This window comes from Myotis yumanensis, unplaced genomic scaffold (genome assembly GCF_028538775.1).
Source record: "Myotis yumanensis isolate MYYU_CA2020_CCGP unplaced genomic scaffold, mMyoYum1.0.hap1 SCAF_3, whole genome shotgun sequence".
Classification (NCBI taxonomy): Eukaryota; Metazoa; Chordata; class Mammalia; order Chiroptera; family Vespertilionidae; genus Myotis; species Myotis yumanensis.
In genome coordinates this window covers 211087597-211099625 of record NW_027223754.1, presented here as the reverse complement: position 1 = coordinate 211099625, position 12029 = coordinate 211087597, and the positions used below count along the sequence as shown (strand labels likewise).

Sequence of the window (12029 nt, the reverse complement as noted above, 5' to 3'; positions counted from 1 at the left end):
AAGTATAGAAGTGTGTTCATTGAAATAACTCGTCTTCTACCACATCTGCTCCAATCCAACACTCTCTTTGAGGGATGGGAAACTGAGGCCTGACCCTCCACGGGGCATCGTTGTGTGGAGATCTGAGGTCCGGGATGCAAGCATGTCCCACTTTCAGTGCCTCCATTCACTCCCAGGCGACAGCATTTCCCCGCACCTCAGTCTCCCTGATCTTAAAGGAGAACAGCAACACCAGCCGTAGCGATAGCGCTAAAAACCTGTGCGCACATTTTCTATGAACTCAATCCGCAAACCCGTTTTGAGCACCTACTATGTGCCCGGCCTTGGGGATACAGTGGTGAGCGGCGCGAACCTTGGGTGCCAACCTCAAGGTCCTCCCTATTTGGTAGAAAAGGACAAAAACAAACAAACTCGGGTGGTTCAATGTTATGCGGGAGGGCACAGAAACGGCCAGGAAAAGCCTGCAGATGACAGGGGGCCCGGAAGAGAACGGTGGGGACTGTAAAGAAAAGGCGAAGAATGAAACCCATAACCCCCACCCCCACGGCCTGAGCCCGTTCTTCCTCTCAGCCAATCAGGCGTCAGCATCGCCGGTTGGCCGACCAATCAGCAGCCGGAACAGGAGCGCTGGTCGCGGGCCAAGGCTCCCCCCGGGAGGGCGGCCGGAGCGCCCGCGCCCCGCCCGCCCCGCCCTCGGCCCCGCCCCAGGCCCCGCCCCGCCCCGCGTCGGCCGGCCGCGCCTGCCTGGAGCCCCCGGGCCAGCGGCCGGCGGCGGGGGTCGAGTATTGTCCTAAAGGCCGCAAAAGGAGGAGCAGGGGGCGGTTGGGGGACAGCCACGTGGCCGAGAGAGGATTTATAATATTTTCTTTCGCCGTCGACAATCTTGCAAAATGTATGAAAGAGACCGCACCGCCGGGACAGGAGCGTGAGGGCGCGGGCAAGGTAAGCAGCCGGGCAGCTCCGCCCGGCGTCGGGGGCACCGGGAAAGGAGTGGCCCCCCCCCCCCGACCCCCGCCAACAACACACACGCACACGCACACCGAGCGGCTGTCGCGGGGTCTGCGTTCGGGTCCGCGCTCTGTAGGGTCTCGTGAGCCTTGAGCGATGTGGACGCGGTTCGGTGACGAAGCATCGCGGGGTGGTGTGGACGCGGCCCCGGAGCGCCCGGGGCGGGGCGTCTTCTGTGACCTGGGGCCGCCGAGGCGGTGCAGACCAGCGCCGGCGCCCCCGGGACCCCGACTACTCCGGCTGGGACCCCAGGCGGTCCCGGCTGGTCCCTAAGGCTGAGCTTGGCAGCCGGCCGCCTCGCGGAGGGTCGGCGGTGGAGACGCCGACTGTGCCCGAGGCACCTCTCGGACCCGGGGGCAGGCGAGGCGGCGGGAACCCGTGCTGGTGGCTGGTGGCCGGTGGACGGTGGCCGGTGGCTGGCGGCTGGCGCCGCGGGGACCGCGGGCAGGTGTGGACGCGGGCGGAGGCGGACGCGGAAAGTTTGCTGCGGCGCGCGCAGCGGGCGGCGGAGCGGGTCTGGGCGCCGCTGGAGGCGCCGCGCTGGGGGCTGCGCCCCGCCGCACCCCACGTGGGGCTCCCCGGGTGCAGGGCTCCGGGAGCCCGGAACCCGGCCTCCGCTGCTGCAGAACTGAGTCCTCCAGGGAACCCAGAGGAGACTGACTGAGCCTTGCAGACAAGTTCGCCAAGCACCCGCTCTGCCAGCTCCGAGGGAGGAACCCGAGGGACAGGCGCCAGCGTGGGGTCCCCACACACTCCGCTAGCAGCCGAGGGAGGCAAACCCGGTCTTGCCCAGTCCAGAGCCCAGCTGCTTCTCTCCCTCCACTTCCGCCTCAATGAGGAGAAATGGGGCCAAATGCGGTAGCGTGTGTGTGTGTGTGTGTGTGTGTGTGTGTGTGTGTGTATGGGGGGTGCCGATGGGACTGGGGGTGGGGTGCAGGAAGGCCCTGGATTGGGACCCCTGGATCTGCCTCCCGCTGCTTCTTTGTGGCTCCAGGTGGCCCCACAGTACCAGCCAAGGGAATGGATGGGGGAGGGAAGACGGTGGTGGAGAGGGAGAGTATGGTGCAGGTGATGCTACTGCCCACCTGCCTCATCCCCAGGGGTGCTGTGCTGGGGGCAGATGGGGTGACTCCATCTCACCTCCCACTGCTCTCTGTCTTTTGCCCCCTTCTTACTCCCTCCTAGTCTTGGTGGTTCCTCCTACCACAGGTCTTTTGCACATGTTATTTATTTATTTATTATTATTTTTAAAAATATATATTTTTTTATTTTAGAGAGGAAGGGAGAGGGAGAGAGAGAAACATTCGTGATGAGAGAGAATCATCTATTGGCTGCCTCCTGCACACCCCCTACTGGGGATCAAACCTACAATCCTGGCATGTGCCCTGACGGGGAATTGAACTGTGACCCTATTCATAGGTCAGTGCTCAACCACTGAGCCACACCAGCCGGGCTGTTGTTTATTTTTGGATCAACAAGTAGCCATTAAACATCTGTGTTCTAGGCATGGTAGCTCAGTGGCGAATAGGACAGACCCAGTCTCTGCCCTCTGGGACTTCCAGAACAGGGCAGGGACATAGCTGATAAACACAGCCAGGAAGGGAATGGGCACAGGGACGGGAGGCAGCCTGGGTGGGCATCAGGGAAGGCTTCTCTGTGGAGGTGACAGTGAGTCACAGGGATTAAGGCCTCCTCAGCCTTTGGGGCCCAGAAGCTTCTCTGACTCCCCCTGACCTGACACTTCCCTAGGACAGGCTCTCGTCGTCTGGGGCTACTCCTTCCAGGGACATTTTTATGTCATTATTGGATCAATGACCCCCCCCCCCCCCCCCCCTGCCATTGTAAGTGCCATGAGGGCACGACCTGAATCTCTTCTGGGTAGATGGTAGGCAAAGCCAGTGAAGAATGAGTAGAATTTCCCCAGAAAGACAGAGCCGCTCAGCCAGCTCAGGCGCCCAGATGACCCTTTCCCCTTCGCTGGCCTGAGTCTTGGGCTCCACACGCCATTCGCCATTCACAGGAACAGAGTAAAAGAAAACAGCCGGTGGGGCAGAGAGCCGATGGCCCATCGACCTGCCCAGGCTGGCCCCGGGAGTGGACCTGCCCAGGGCGGGAGAAGGGGGCCTGGGACAGGGCCTGTCCTCTTAGCTCAGACCAGCCTGTTCCTCATCCTCCTGCCCCAAGCCTTCCAATGAGACTCTGGGAGAAGGTGGGGGCCAGCAGGCTCCTCAGGATGGCCAGGGCTCAGGGCCACACCGTAACTGCCTGGCCTCCGCCGCCCACCTCCCACCAGGGCAGACAGGACCCTGGGCAGCGCCTCTCTGACCTAGAGTCAGGCCTCATCCTGCCAGGTGACCTGCAGCTCATTTAAATCCTGGCCGGAAAGTAAGAATCAGGCCCAGAGAGACCGACTTATTTTTATTTTTTGTTGTTTCTCTGCTCAGTGGACGTCTCCTCGCTGGCGCTGTCAGACCTGTGCGCCTGGCACTTTTCCTGTGGCAGACTGTGCTCTCAGAGGTGCCCGACAGAGCTGTTAGTCCCCCCCCCCCACCCCACCCCCCACTTCAGGGGGTTGGGCGGCCTCCATTCATGCAGGGCTAGAGGAGCGACTGCATGCTTTATTCAGCCTCTGGCAGGGACAGAATACAAGCAGCTCCCCCCTCACCCAGTCATTCAGCCTCCTGACTGGAATTGCTTTAAAAAATTTAATTTGCAATGATTTACTTCCTTCCGTTCTGTGGGGATCACCAGCTTTTAAAATATGTGTTTCAATCGGATTCCCAGCTCCCCGAGCAACTTTAACTGCCTCCCCCCACCCAGCAGAGAGAGAGCACTGGATTCGGAGTCAGTGACTCAGAGGTTCAGACCAAGTTCCGCTAAGGACTCGGTCTGAACCTCTGACAACTGCTGTGTGACCGTGGGCAGTTACTTAACCTCTCTGCGCCTCCACTGGCTCCTCTGGAAACTGAGGTTAATGACAATCCTTCCCTCACAGAGTGATGAAAGGATTCAATTAGATAACGTCCAGGGAAGGGCTGTGCCAGGCCAGGCCCGTGTTCTCTGTTCCCCAGGACGGGCCGTCCCGCTGGTTAGCCTGGTGACCTCGGGCGGGCCATGCAGGCGCTCCTGGCCCTCAGTTTTCGAATCTGAAAAGCACAGGGTTTGTTCTAGGTCACCGTGGTCGGCAAACTGCGGCTCTCGAGCCACAGGCGGCTCTTTGGCCCCTTGAGTGTGGCTCTTCCTAAGCCTTAGGAGTACCCTCATTAAGTTAATAACAATGTACCTGCCTATATAGTTTAAGTTTAAAAAATTTGGCACTCAAAAGAAATTTCAATCGTACTGTTGATATTTGGCTCTGTTGACTAATGAGTTTGCCGACCACTGTTCTAGGAGATGAGGCCACAAAGCCCCCCACCTCCAGCCCTGAGCCCCCCCACTCACCTCCTCCTACCCTCTGCCAGACTCTTCCCCTCGGCCCCCTCTTTTCATCATCAGAGCACTAGGTTCTAATTGGACCTGGCCCCTCCCCAGCAGCCTCCCCTCCTGGCTCCCTGTGAAGTCAGAGGGTTTGGGCCCCAGGGGCCTGCCGTGCTTGGCTCATTTTCAGGAGCAATTATTAGCTGTGATGTCACAGGCCTTGTCGGTGGCCTCAGTGGGCGTGTGGCCAGGCCTCCTGAAGTCAGGACTCTACTAGGCTGTGGCCCCCCCGGGAGTCCCCGTCGCCGGGGGTGGGAGCAGCTTCCCAGGCAGAGCCAGTCCCGTTTCTGTACTTCATGCTCCTGCCGCCTGGAGTCTGAGTGTGAATTAGTTCTACCCGGGGCTTTTGCTGGCAACTGTCTGTAGCTTGGAAGCGAGGGGCTTTGTCAGGAAGAACAAAGCTGTTGGGTGGTTTGCTGGTTTGGGAAGCTCGCTCCTGGGGGAGGGCTCAGTGCTTCTCCGTGCCTCTGGTCCTCGGTCCTCAGACTCTCTGGCTTTGTTTGGGGCTTTTAAGTCCCGTGGCTCACGAGTCACATATGTTTGTGTGTGTGTTGGCTGAGGGTTTTTTTCCCCCCTCCTTTATGGCTTCCATCGTGTATTCTGTGGAAGCTAATTCCAGGGACTGAACTTTTCAAATCACTGCTTCAACAGCTTTTAAAAATCTGGACCTAGTTACTCCTGTCATCCATGTGTAAAGATTCAGAAAAAAATTCCAAATCCGAGGGTGGGCAGCCTGGAGGATTACAGCTCCTGGCAGCGTGCACTCACCGTCGACCCAAGGTCAGAGCCGAAATGTCGAGCGCCTCCTGGGACAGGAGGGGATGGGGGGTGTCGGGGAGCATGGTCTGCTCGCTGCCAGACATCTGGATATTTAGAAAACATCTGGGTGGCTGGATTTTTCAGGTCTCTGCCTGACATTTAATATCACAAACACTGAGCCTGCCTCCAGTCCCCTGCCTCCCAAACACACCCAGCCCCTCCCCACCCCTTCCTGCCGGGGAAGCGGCATCCATTCCTACAATCCCCCAGCGTTTCCCCTACCGGAAATCTGATGGGTTTATGACATCATGGCTGGCTGCTGAGCGATGAGGTGGATGCCACAAAGAAATCCGACATATCAGATGGATTCTGAAATCAGTTTCCCTCTGGCCGTGGTTACAGGCACGGAGTCAGGAGGATGTGAGCTTTGTTAAAAAATAAAAAAACCCACAAAAACCAAAAAATAACCCTGAGCCTTGCCCCGTATGGAAGACCATTTTTTAAAAAGCAAACAGAGCTTTTGGACATCATCCTATTTTAGCAGAGATGCTGGTGTTTATGAGACGAGAGCAGCTAATGAATCAGATCTGAGCTGCGCGTGAGCAGCTCCTTTCTGTTGAGTTTTTGTCCTTAATCTCTAAGAAAGGAATGGTGCGGCTCCCTCTTCACCTTGTTATTCAAATAGGATAGCTGTTTTTTTTGTGTTGTGTTTTTTTTTTTGCCAATAAAATTCACAGGGTAAATTGCTGGTTTATGTTTTCCCAGGAATCCATCTTTATGAAGTGACCATGGGCCTGACCCGGTCTGCAAACATTGCATTTTCCTCTGCTGGGTTTCCTGGCTGTGGAACCGTTAGGGACGCAGCTCAGCCTGCTTTTCAGTCTCCTCTCCGCAGGGCAGGGCCAGACCAATGGGCCAGGCGTTTCATGGGATGAAAAACCTCTTTGAAAGGACAAAGTCTGAAGAGGAAGGACAGCATAGGGGCCCCTGACAGAAGCCCCAGGGCAGCCTTGGAGGGGGATCCAGTGTCTTCCCGCTCCCCAAAGGTGTACGAGGACCTCAGAAATAGCCTCCGCTGAGAGCTCACCCCTGATGCAGGCCCAGGCCACAGGGAGCGCAGGGTTCCAGGTGTCGTGCCTGCCAGGCCCTGGCACAGGCATCTGGAGTCTAACAGACCTGCATTGGCGTCCCAGATCCTGTGGACAAGCGGTGAGGTCCTGGACCAATCACATCACCTCTTAGTCTTGGCCCATGAACGGGCCCAGTGACCCTACCCTGCCAGCTGGTTGCTCCCCGATGCCCAGTCCCTTCAAAGGGCTCTGGGTCCCTCTCAGAGCAGGAGAGGCCAGTGTAGATTCTGGAGCCGAGTCCACTGGCTGGGTTTGCATCCTAACTCTGCCAGCCACCACCTGCATGATGACACGGATCTGTGCGATGTTCTCTGTGCCTTGGTTTCCTCATTTGTCAAACCATAATAATAATAGGACCAAACTCATACCAACCTCCTGGGCTGCTGGAGGACTGGCATAGCGAGCAACAGCAGGTGCCAGCTGTTGCTGTGAGCTGTGCCCCTGAACCCGCAGGCAGGTGCCAGGTAGGACTGTTGGGCCTGGGAGGGGAGGGTGTGTCAGACTGAGCATAGGTGGAAGATAACCAAGGGCTGAATGGAACAGCCCTCATCTCTCTGCACAGAACCTTCCATGGCTCCCCATCGCCCAAAGGGGATAAAGTGCCCCTCCTTATCTGGGCCCCCGGTGCCTCACACTCGGGCCTCGTGCACTGCTCTCCTCTGCCCTGTCTGTCCGCCCTCCTGGGAGGCGGGGCATACCGCCTGCTCTGGATGCAGTACAGCGGCTGGGTCTTGTTATTGAGCACCTGCCATCACCTTATTCTGGGCACTTTACGTGGCCTAACCCACTTGATCCTCACACCAATCCCTGTAGGGCGTACAGTCATTCCTATTTTAGAGGCAAAAGCGGATAGCTCAGGGCTTATTCTGTCCAAGGTCCCAGAGCCTAGATGGGAGCCAGGGGTCGGGCTGAGAGGAGAGAGAAGTCTGCCCGGAAGAGCATGGTCAGCCGGGGGAACAGAATGTGCAAAGACACGGGCCTTTCTCCCAGGCTGTATTTCTCCAGTCCCTTCCTCAATGAGCAGAGAGGCAGGCAAGACAATGATGGGGGTGGCCTGCATGTCCCCAGTGGGGGCCCGGCCTGGGGCGTGCCCAGTTCTGCACTCAAGGAGCTGCCAGAGTTTGGCCTCACACTCTGCTGAGAGATACAGCCCTAAGAGGTAGGTCCCCTTTGAGGCTGGAGAAGCCACTGTTCAGAGCAGAAGGGTACCAGCAGCTACATCAGCACATAGCTGACGGATGGATGGCCAGTGAAAGACTTGAACCCAGACCTACCTGGCCCCACCCCCTTTAGCAAGACCCAGTCGCATCCTTCGGGAGGGCTGCCTGAGCTGGTGTCCGTTCTGGGGGAGCCAGGATCTTGCAGATAAAAGCCACTCGTGACTGCGATTGAGCCCTGCCCCCACCACAGGGGTCTCAGATTAAGGCCACTTCCTCCTTTGGGCAGGTGAGTCAGGCCTCTGGAAAGTTCTCAGAGCCTCTCTCCTTGGTTAGAGCTTCTCTGAAGACTCTGGAATGTTCTAGGCTTATCGACTCCCTACAACCTCAGCACCACCCCTCACGCAGGGGGTGTTCTTATCCCTGTTTTCAGCTCAGGACGCCGAGCTTAGGGAGGAGCAGTGACCTGAGGGAGGCCCAGTGGTGGATTGGGCTGTCCTACTGTGCTCACTGTGTGACGGCTGCTGTGGGGACGGAGGGCCTGGCTCCATGTGCTGCTGAGAGCTGGTGCCTACGGTGGGAGTTTCAGGGGCCAATCTCAGCTCACACTGAGAAGCGCTTTCTTCCAGTTGCCCAAGAGAGTCTGCAGGAGTGAGCTCCCTGTCTTCACTGGAGTTCAGCAACCTCTGCACGTGGGGGAGGGCAGATTAAGGTCAGAGGGGCTTAAGTCCAAGTTCCTTTAACCTCTCCAAGCCTCAGTTTCTTTATCTGTGAAACGGGGATATGACTACCCAGCTGCCAGTTAAGGCAGTTAAGGGGCCCTTTCTGGCCCACAGAAGGTGCCTGGTAAGTGCCACCGTCCCCTCCTGGAGTGCCCACGCTTCCCTGTAACAGGCTCTGAGCACAGAGTGGGGAAGGGGCCACTGCCAATAGCCCTGCTCTGTGGAGCAGGCCCCTGCTGCCTCCCTGCCTGGGGAGCTGGAGGTCCAGGCCGGGGAGGGCCAGCCCCTGACATCGGCCTCTTGGTCTCGCCTGTCAGCTGGACTGGGTCGTGGCCAACCCCTTGAGTCACTGGGAGGCCCCGCAACGACCTTTGGCAACATGGTTTTGAGGGCAGACTCAGGTCTCTTGCCACCACCGGAACTCCCATTTCAACTTTGGAATAACCTCTCTGCTCCAATCACCCAGGCTGCCCTGGGGCCTCCGGCTCTCCTTGGCTTCCTGGCTCCCCAGCCAGGGGATGGCTCTCGGGACCCAGTGGGCTCTGTCATGGTGCTCCAGGCAACTGATGTTGGTTGAGCCGGTAGTGACTCTGTTAGGGGCTTTCCTTGCTTCGCTCGAATAATTCTTGAGCCCTGGCCCGTGTGGCTCAGTCCGTTGGAGCGTCATCCCGTGCTCTGAAGGGCCAAAGGTTCCATTCCTGGTCAGGGCACGTACCCGGGTTGCAGGTTCGATCCCCCGGGATGTCCGAGCCTTCATGTCTTGAAGTCCCTGCTTGGTGGTGTTGCTTGCCAGCCCCTTCCTGGGCCGCCTCTCTCAAAACCCTCCTTCCCCATGTTCCCACAGCCCCAGGCGCTGCCTCGCTTTGTGCAGTGACCCAGGGCGCGCAGCTTTCTGTTCTGTCTAAGTGTGGTGGGAAGTTCCTCTTTTCGGATCCTGCCTCTGCTGCAGGGTGACCACCGGCCAGTTACTTCACCTCTCTGTTTCTTCATTTGACTGTGGCAGCCCCCAACTCACAGGGTCCTCTAAGGGACGGAGTGAGACGGTGCTGATAAAGCAGCAAACCGTGTGCCTCTGAAAGTCAGCCAGCTGGACACACCCGGTCAAGCACATGATCATTATTAGTGGTGAGTCCCTGAAGGGTGCCCTGTTCATGGCCAGGCAGAGATGGGGCTCAGTGGTGCTTCTGGAATGAATGGGCAGCTGCTTCTCCTGTGCACGTGAGAGCTCTAATGACACGGCCGGGAGCCTAAAGTGACCATGTATGAATGAATGCCTCCATCATCTTGTTTCATCTCGACCACATTAAACCCATTTGGCAGATCATGTAATTGAGGCTCAGGCAGACTGGGCCGCCGGCCTGAAATCCAGTGAGTGAGCGGCTCCGGTACTTGGGTCTGGCTGCCTTTGCTGTGCGGTGTGCTGGTTAGGATTGTGGCCTGCTGTGCCCCTGGCTGAATGGTCCAGACACTCTCTCCTCTCCGTCCTGGGTGCCCCTCCCCATCTCTAGGCCACCCCTTGAACTCACTGAGGTGAGATGACATGGATTTGGGGGCCCACAGTGATCTGTCTGTTCATGAGTCCTGCACCCTATGTAACATATGCACACATGTGTGCACACATGAGCACAAATACACACACATGCACATACATGCACACATGTGACCTCCAAGGCCAACAGGTTCCCCCAGGTCTCCAGAGCCATGTCTCTGCAGCCACAAACCACGTGAAGTCCCTGTGAGGGCTGCGGGGAGCCGTCACTGCTCACGGACCTTTCCCCTCAGTCCTCCCTGCTGGAGCTCACACCGGCACGGCGCAGCGCTCACGGGTCGGAGGGGCTTGGAGACTCTCTGCCTTCGGCTCAGTGTCCGGGGCCAGCCAGTCGCACTGGGCCCCGGCACCAGGCAAGCCTGGGACCTTGCTGGCCTTGGGCACCTCCATGCTCGTTCCTTCATCCGTTCAGTGGCCCTGCAACCCCCGTCAGTCCACTCTGTCTACCCAGCCAGGTGGGTGGAGGCTCGGGTAGGGAAGTGGAGGGTTCCTGGGGGAAGAGCAGGAGAATGTCCACTGGGGGCCGGGGCTGGTGTTTGGAGGAGTCCTGGCTGCTGCGGAAGGTGCTGTGTCAATGAACCAGTCCTGGTTGTCTTCCCTGAACTCAGCTTGGAGCCACTGTGGCTGTGCCCATCCTGGCGGCCTCTGAGAGAGGGTGGGCAGCCGGAGGGTGAGGGAGGCAGTCCCTGGGGGCTGCTGGGCAGGGATAAAGACAGTGATGGGGCAGGGAGGACCTGTGTGGGGGTTGAGCCTGGGCAGGGGGCCCAGGAGGAGCAAACCAGGCCCCTGAAAGGTTCATTCATTCATCCATCCATCCATCCATTCTGCATACGTGCCCCGCAGATCCTGTGCTCAGTTCTGGGCACACAGCAGTGGACAAGACCCCTGCCTTCACGGAGACCACATTCTGATGGAGGAACACAGACAAAAAATTAAAATAAGAAATATTGAAAGTGAAATATATTATTGTCCAGAGTGATAAGTGCTAAGAAGAAAAATAAAACAGGAAAGGGAAACGGGTGGATTTAAAAAAAAAAAAGGTGTCAAGGAAACTCTAATTGAGAACGTGACCTTTGAGCAAAGGCTGCGGGGAGGTGAGGGGCGGTCAGAGGGCCTCTGGGGAAGAGCATTCAGCCCGAGGAACAGCCAGGGCGCAGGCCTGGAGCTGGAGGAGGCTGGCCTGGTGGGGGACGAGGTGGGGGACCAGGAGGAGGCCGGTGTGGCTGGAGGGGAGAGAGGGAGGGGAGGGGGAGCAGATGAGCTCAGAGAGGAAATGGGGGCCAGATGGTGAGGCCTCCTGGACTCACCATTTAAAAGGATCCCTCTGGCTGCTGCTTTGAGAATAGACTGGGGGAGGGGCAAGGGCAGCACCAGCGAGACGAATGGGAGGCTGTTGAAAATAATCTAATAGGATTTGCTGATGGAGTGTGTGTGTGTGTGTGTGTGTGTGTGTGAGAGAGAGAGAGAGAGAGAGAGAGAGAGAGAGAGAGAGGGAGAGGAGGTGTTGAGGCTGACTCCAGAGAGTGCTGGTCCATTTGCTGGCCTAGAGGCTCAGAGGAGGCCCTCAGGGAGGCTACGGTGGTTCTTTCCCGTCCATGGGGGCTCCGTGGACCCCAGCCCAACCCCAGGAAGGGCCACCCTCTCTGTGCTCTGGGCTGCGGCTGGACTTCAAGTGGTCCATGGGCCGATATGAATCCTCCCCACGCGTCCTCCTACCCATCCATTCACCCACACATCAACCCGCCCTCCTCCCGTCCCTCCCTTCCTGTCCATCCTCCATCCCTCTTCCCACCTGTCCATGAGCTGGACAGACAGGTCCCTGCTCTCGAGGATTCGACATCCAGTGTGCCTGGGCTGGAAGTAATGTCTCCACGGGGCAGAATGAGGCCAAAGAATACTCTTAATTCCTTTCAATTTCAGGCCACTCGACACATTTATGACTACATGTGATTTGATTGTTAAGTATTTCTAAGTCATTTCAAATGAAGTCACTTTCACTAAAAACTCTGGTCAGGTCATGCCTCCTGGTTTGGGTTCCGGAAAAGCCTGGCAGAGTTGAGGCCTCCATGCTGGCAAGGCTCAGGGAGGGAGGGGTCTGAGGGGGTGGCCTTCATATCCGGCAGAGAGGGGGAAAGGGCACAGTGAGCCCAAAAGCATGGGGTAGGGGAGGATGTGTGGAACAGGGTGGTGTGTGGGGGTGGGAGGAGCTGGGTCCTACTCTCCAGAC

The 12029-nt window shown here is 57.9% G+C and overlaps 1 protein-coding gene across 3 annotated transcripts in view; it reads left to right on the top strand.

Moving 5' to 3' along the window:
• Positions 1 to 765: 765 nt before the first annotated feature.
• The window catches only part of TCF20 (transcription factor 20), a 161625-nt gene continuing 150361 nt past the window's right edge, over positions 766 to 12029 (top strand). For all 3 annotated transcript variants that reach the window (XM_070411237.1, XM_070411238.1, XM_070411236.1), the window contains exon 1: positions 766 to 942. In XM_070411237.1, the coding sequence (XP_070267338.1) occupies positions 895 to 942 (48 nt within the window). In that variant the 5' untranslated portion in view covers positions 766 to 894. The remainder of the gene's footprint in view (positions 943 to 12029) is intronic.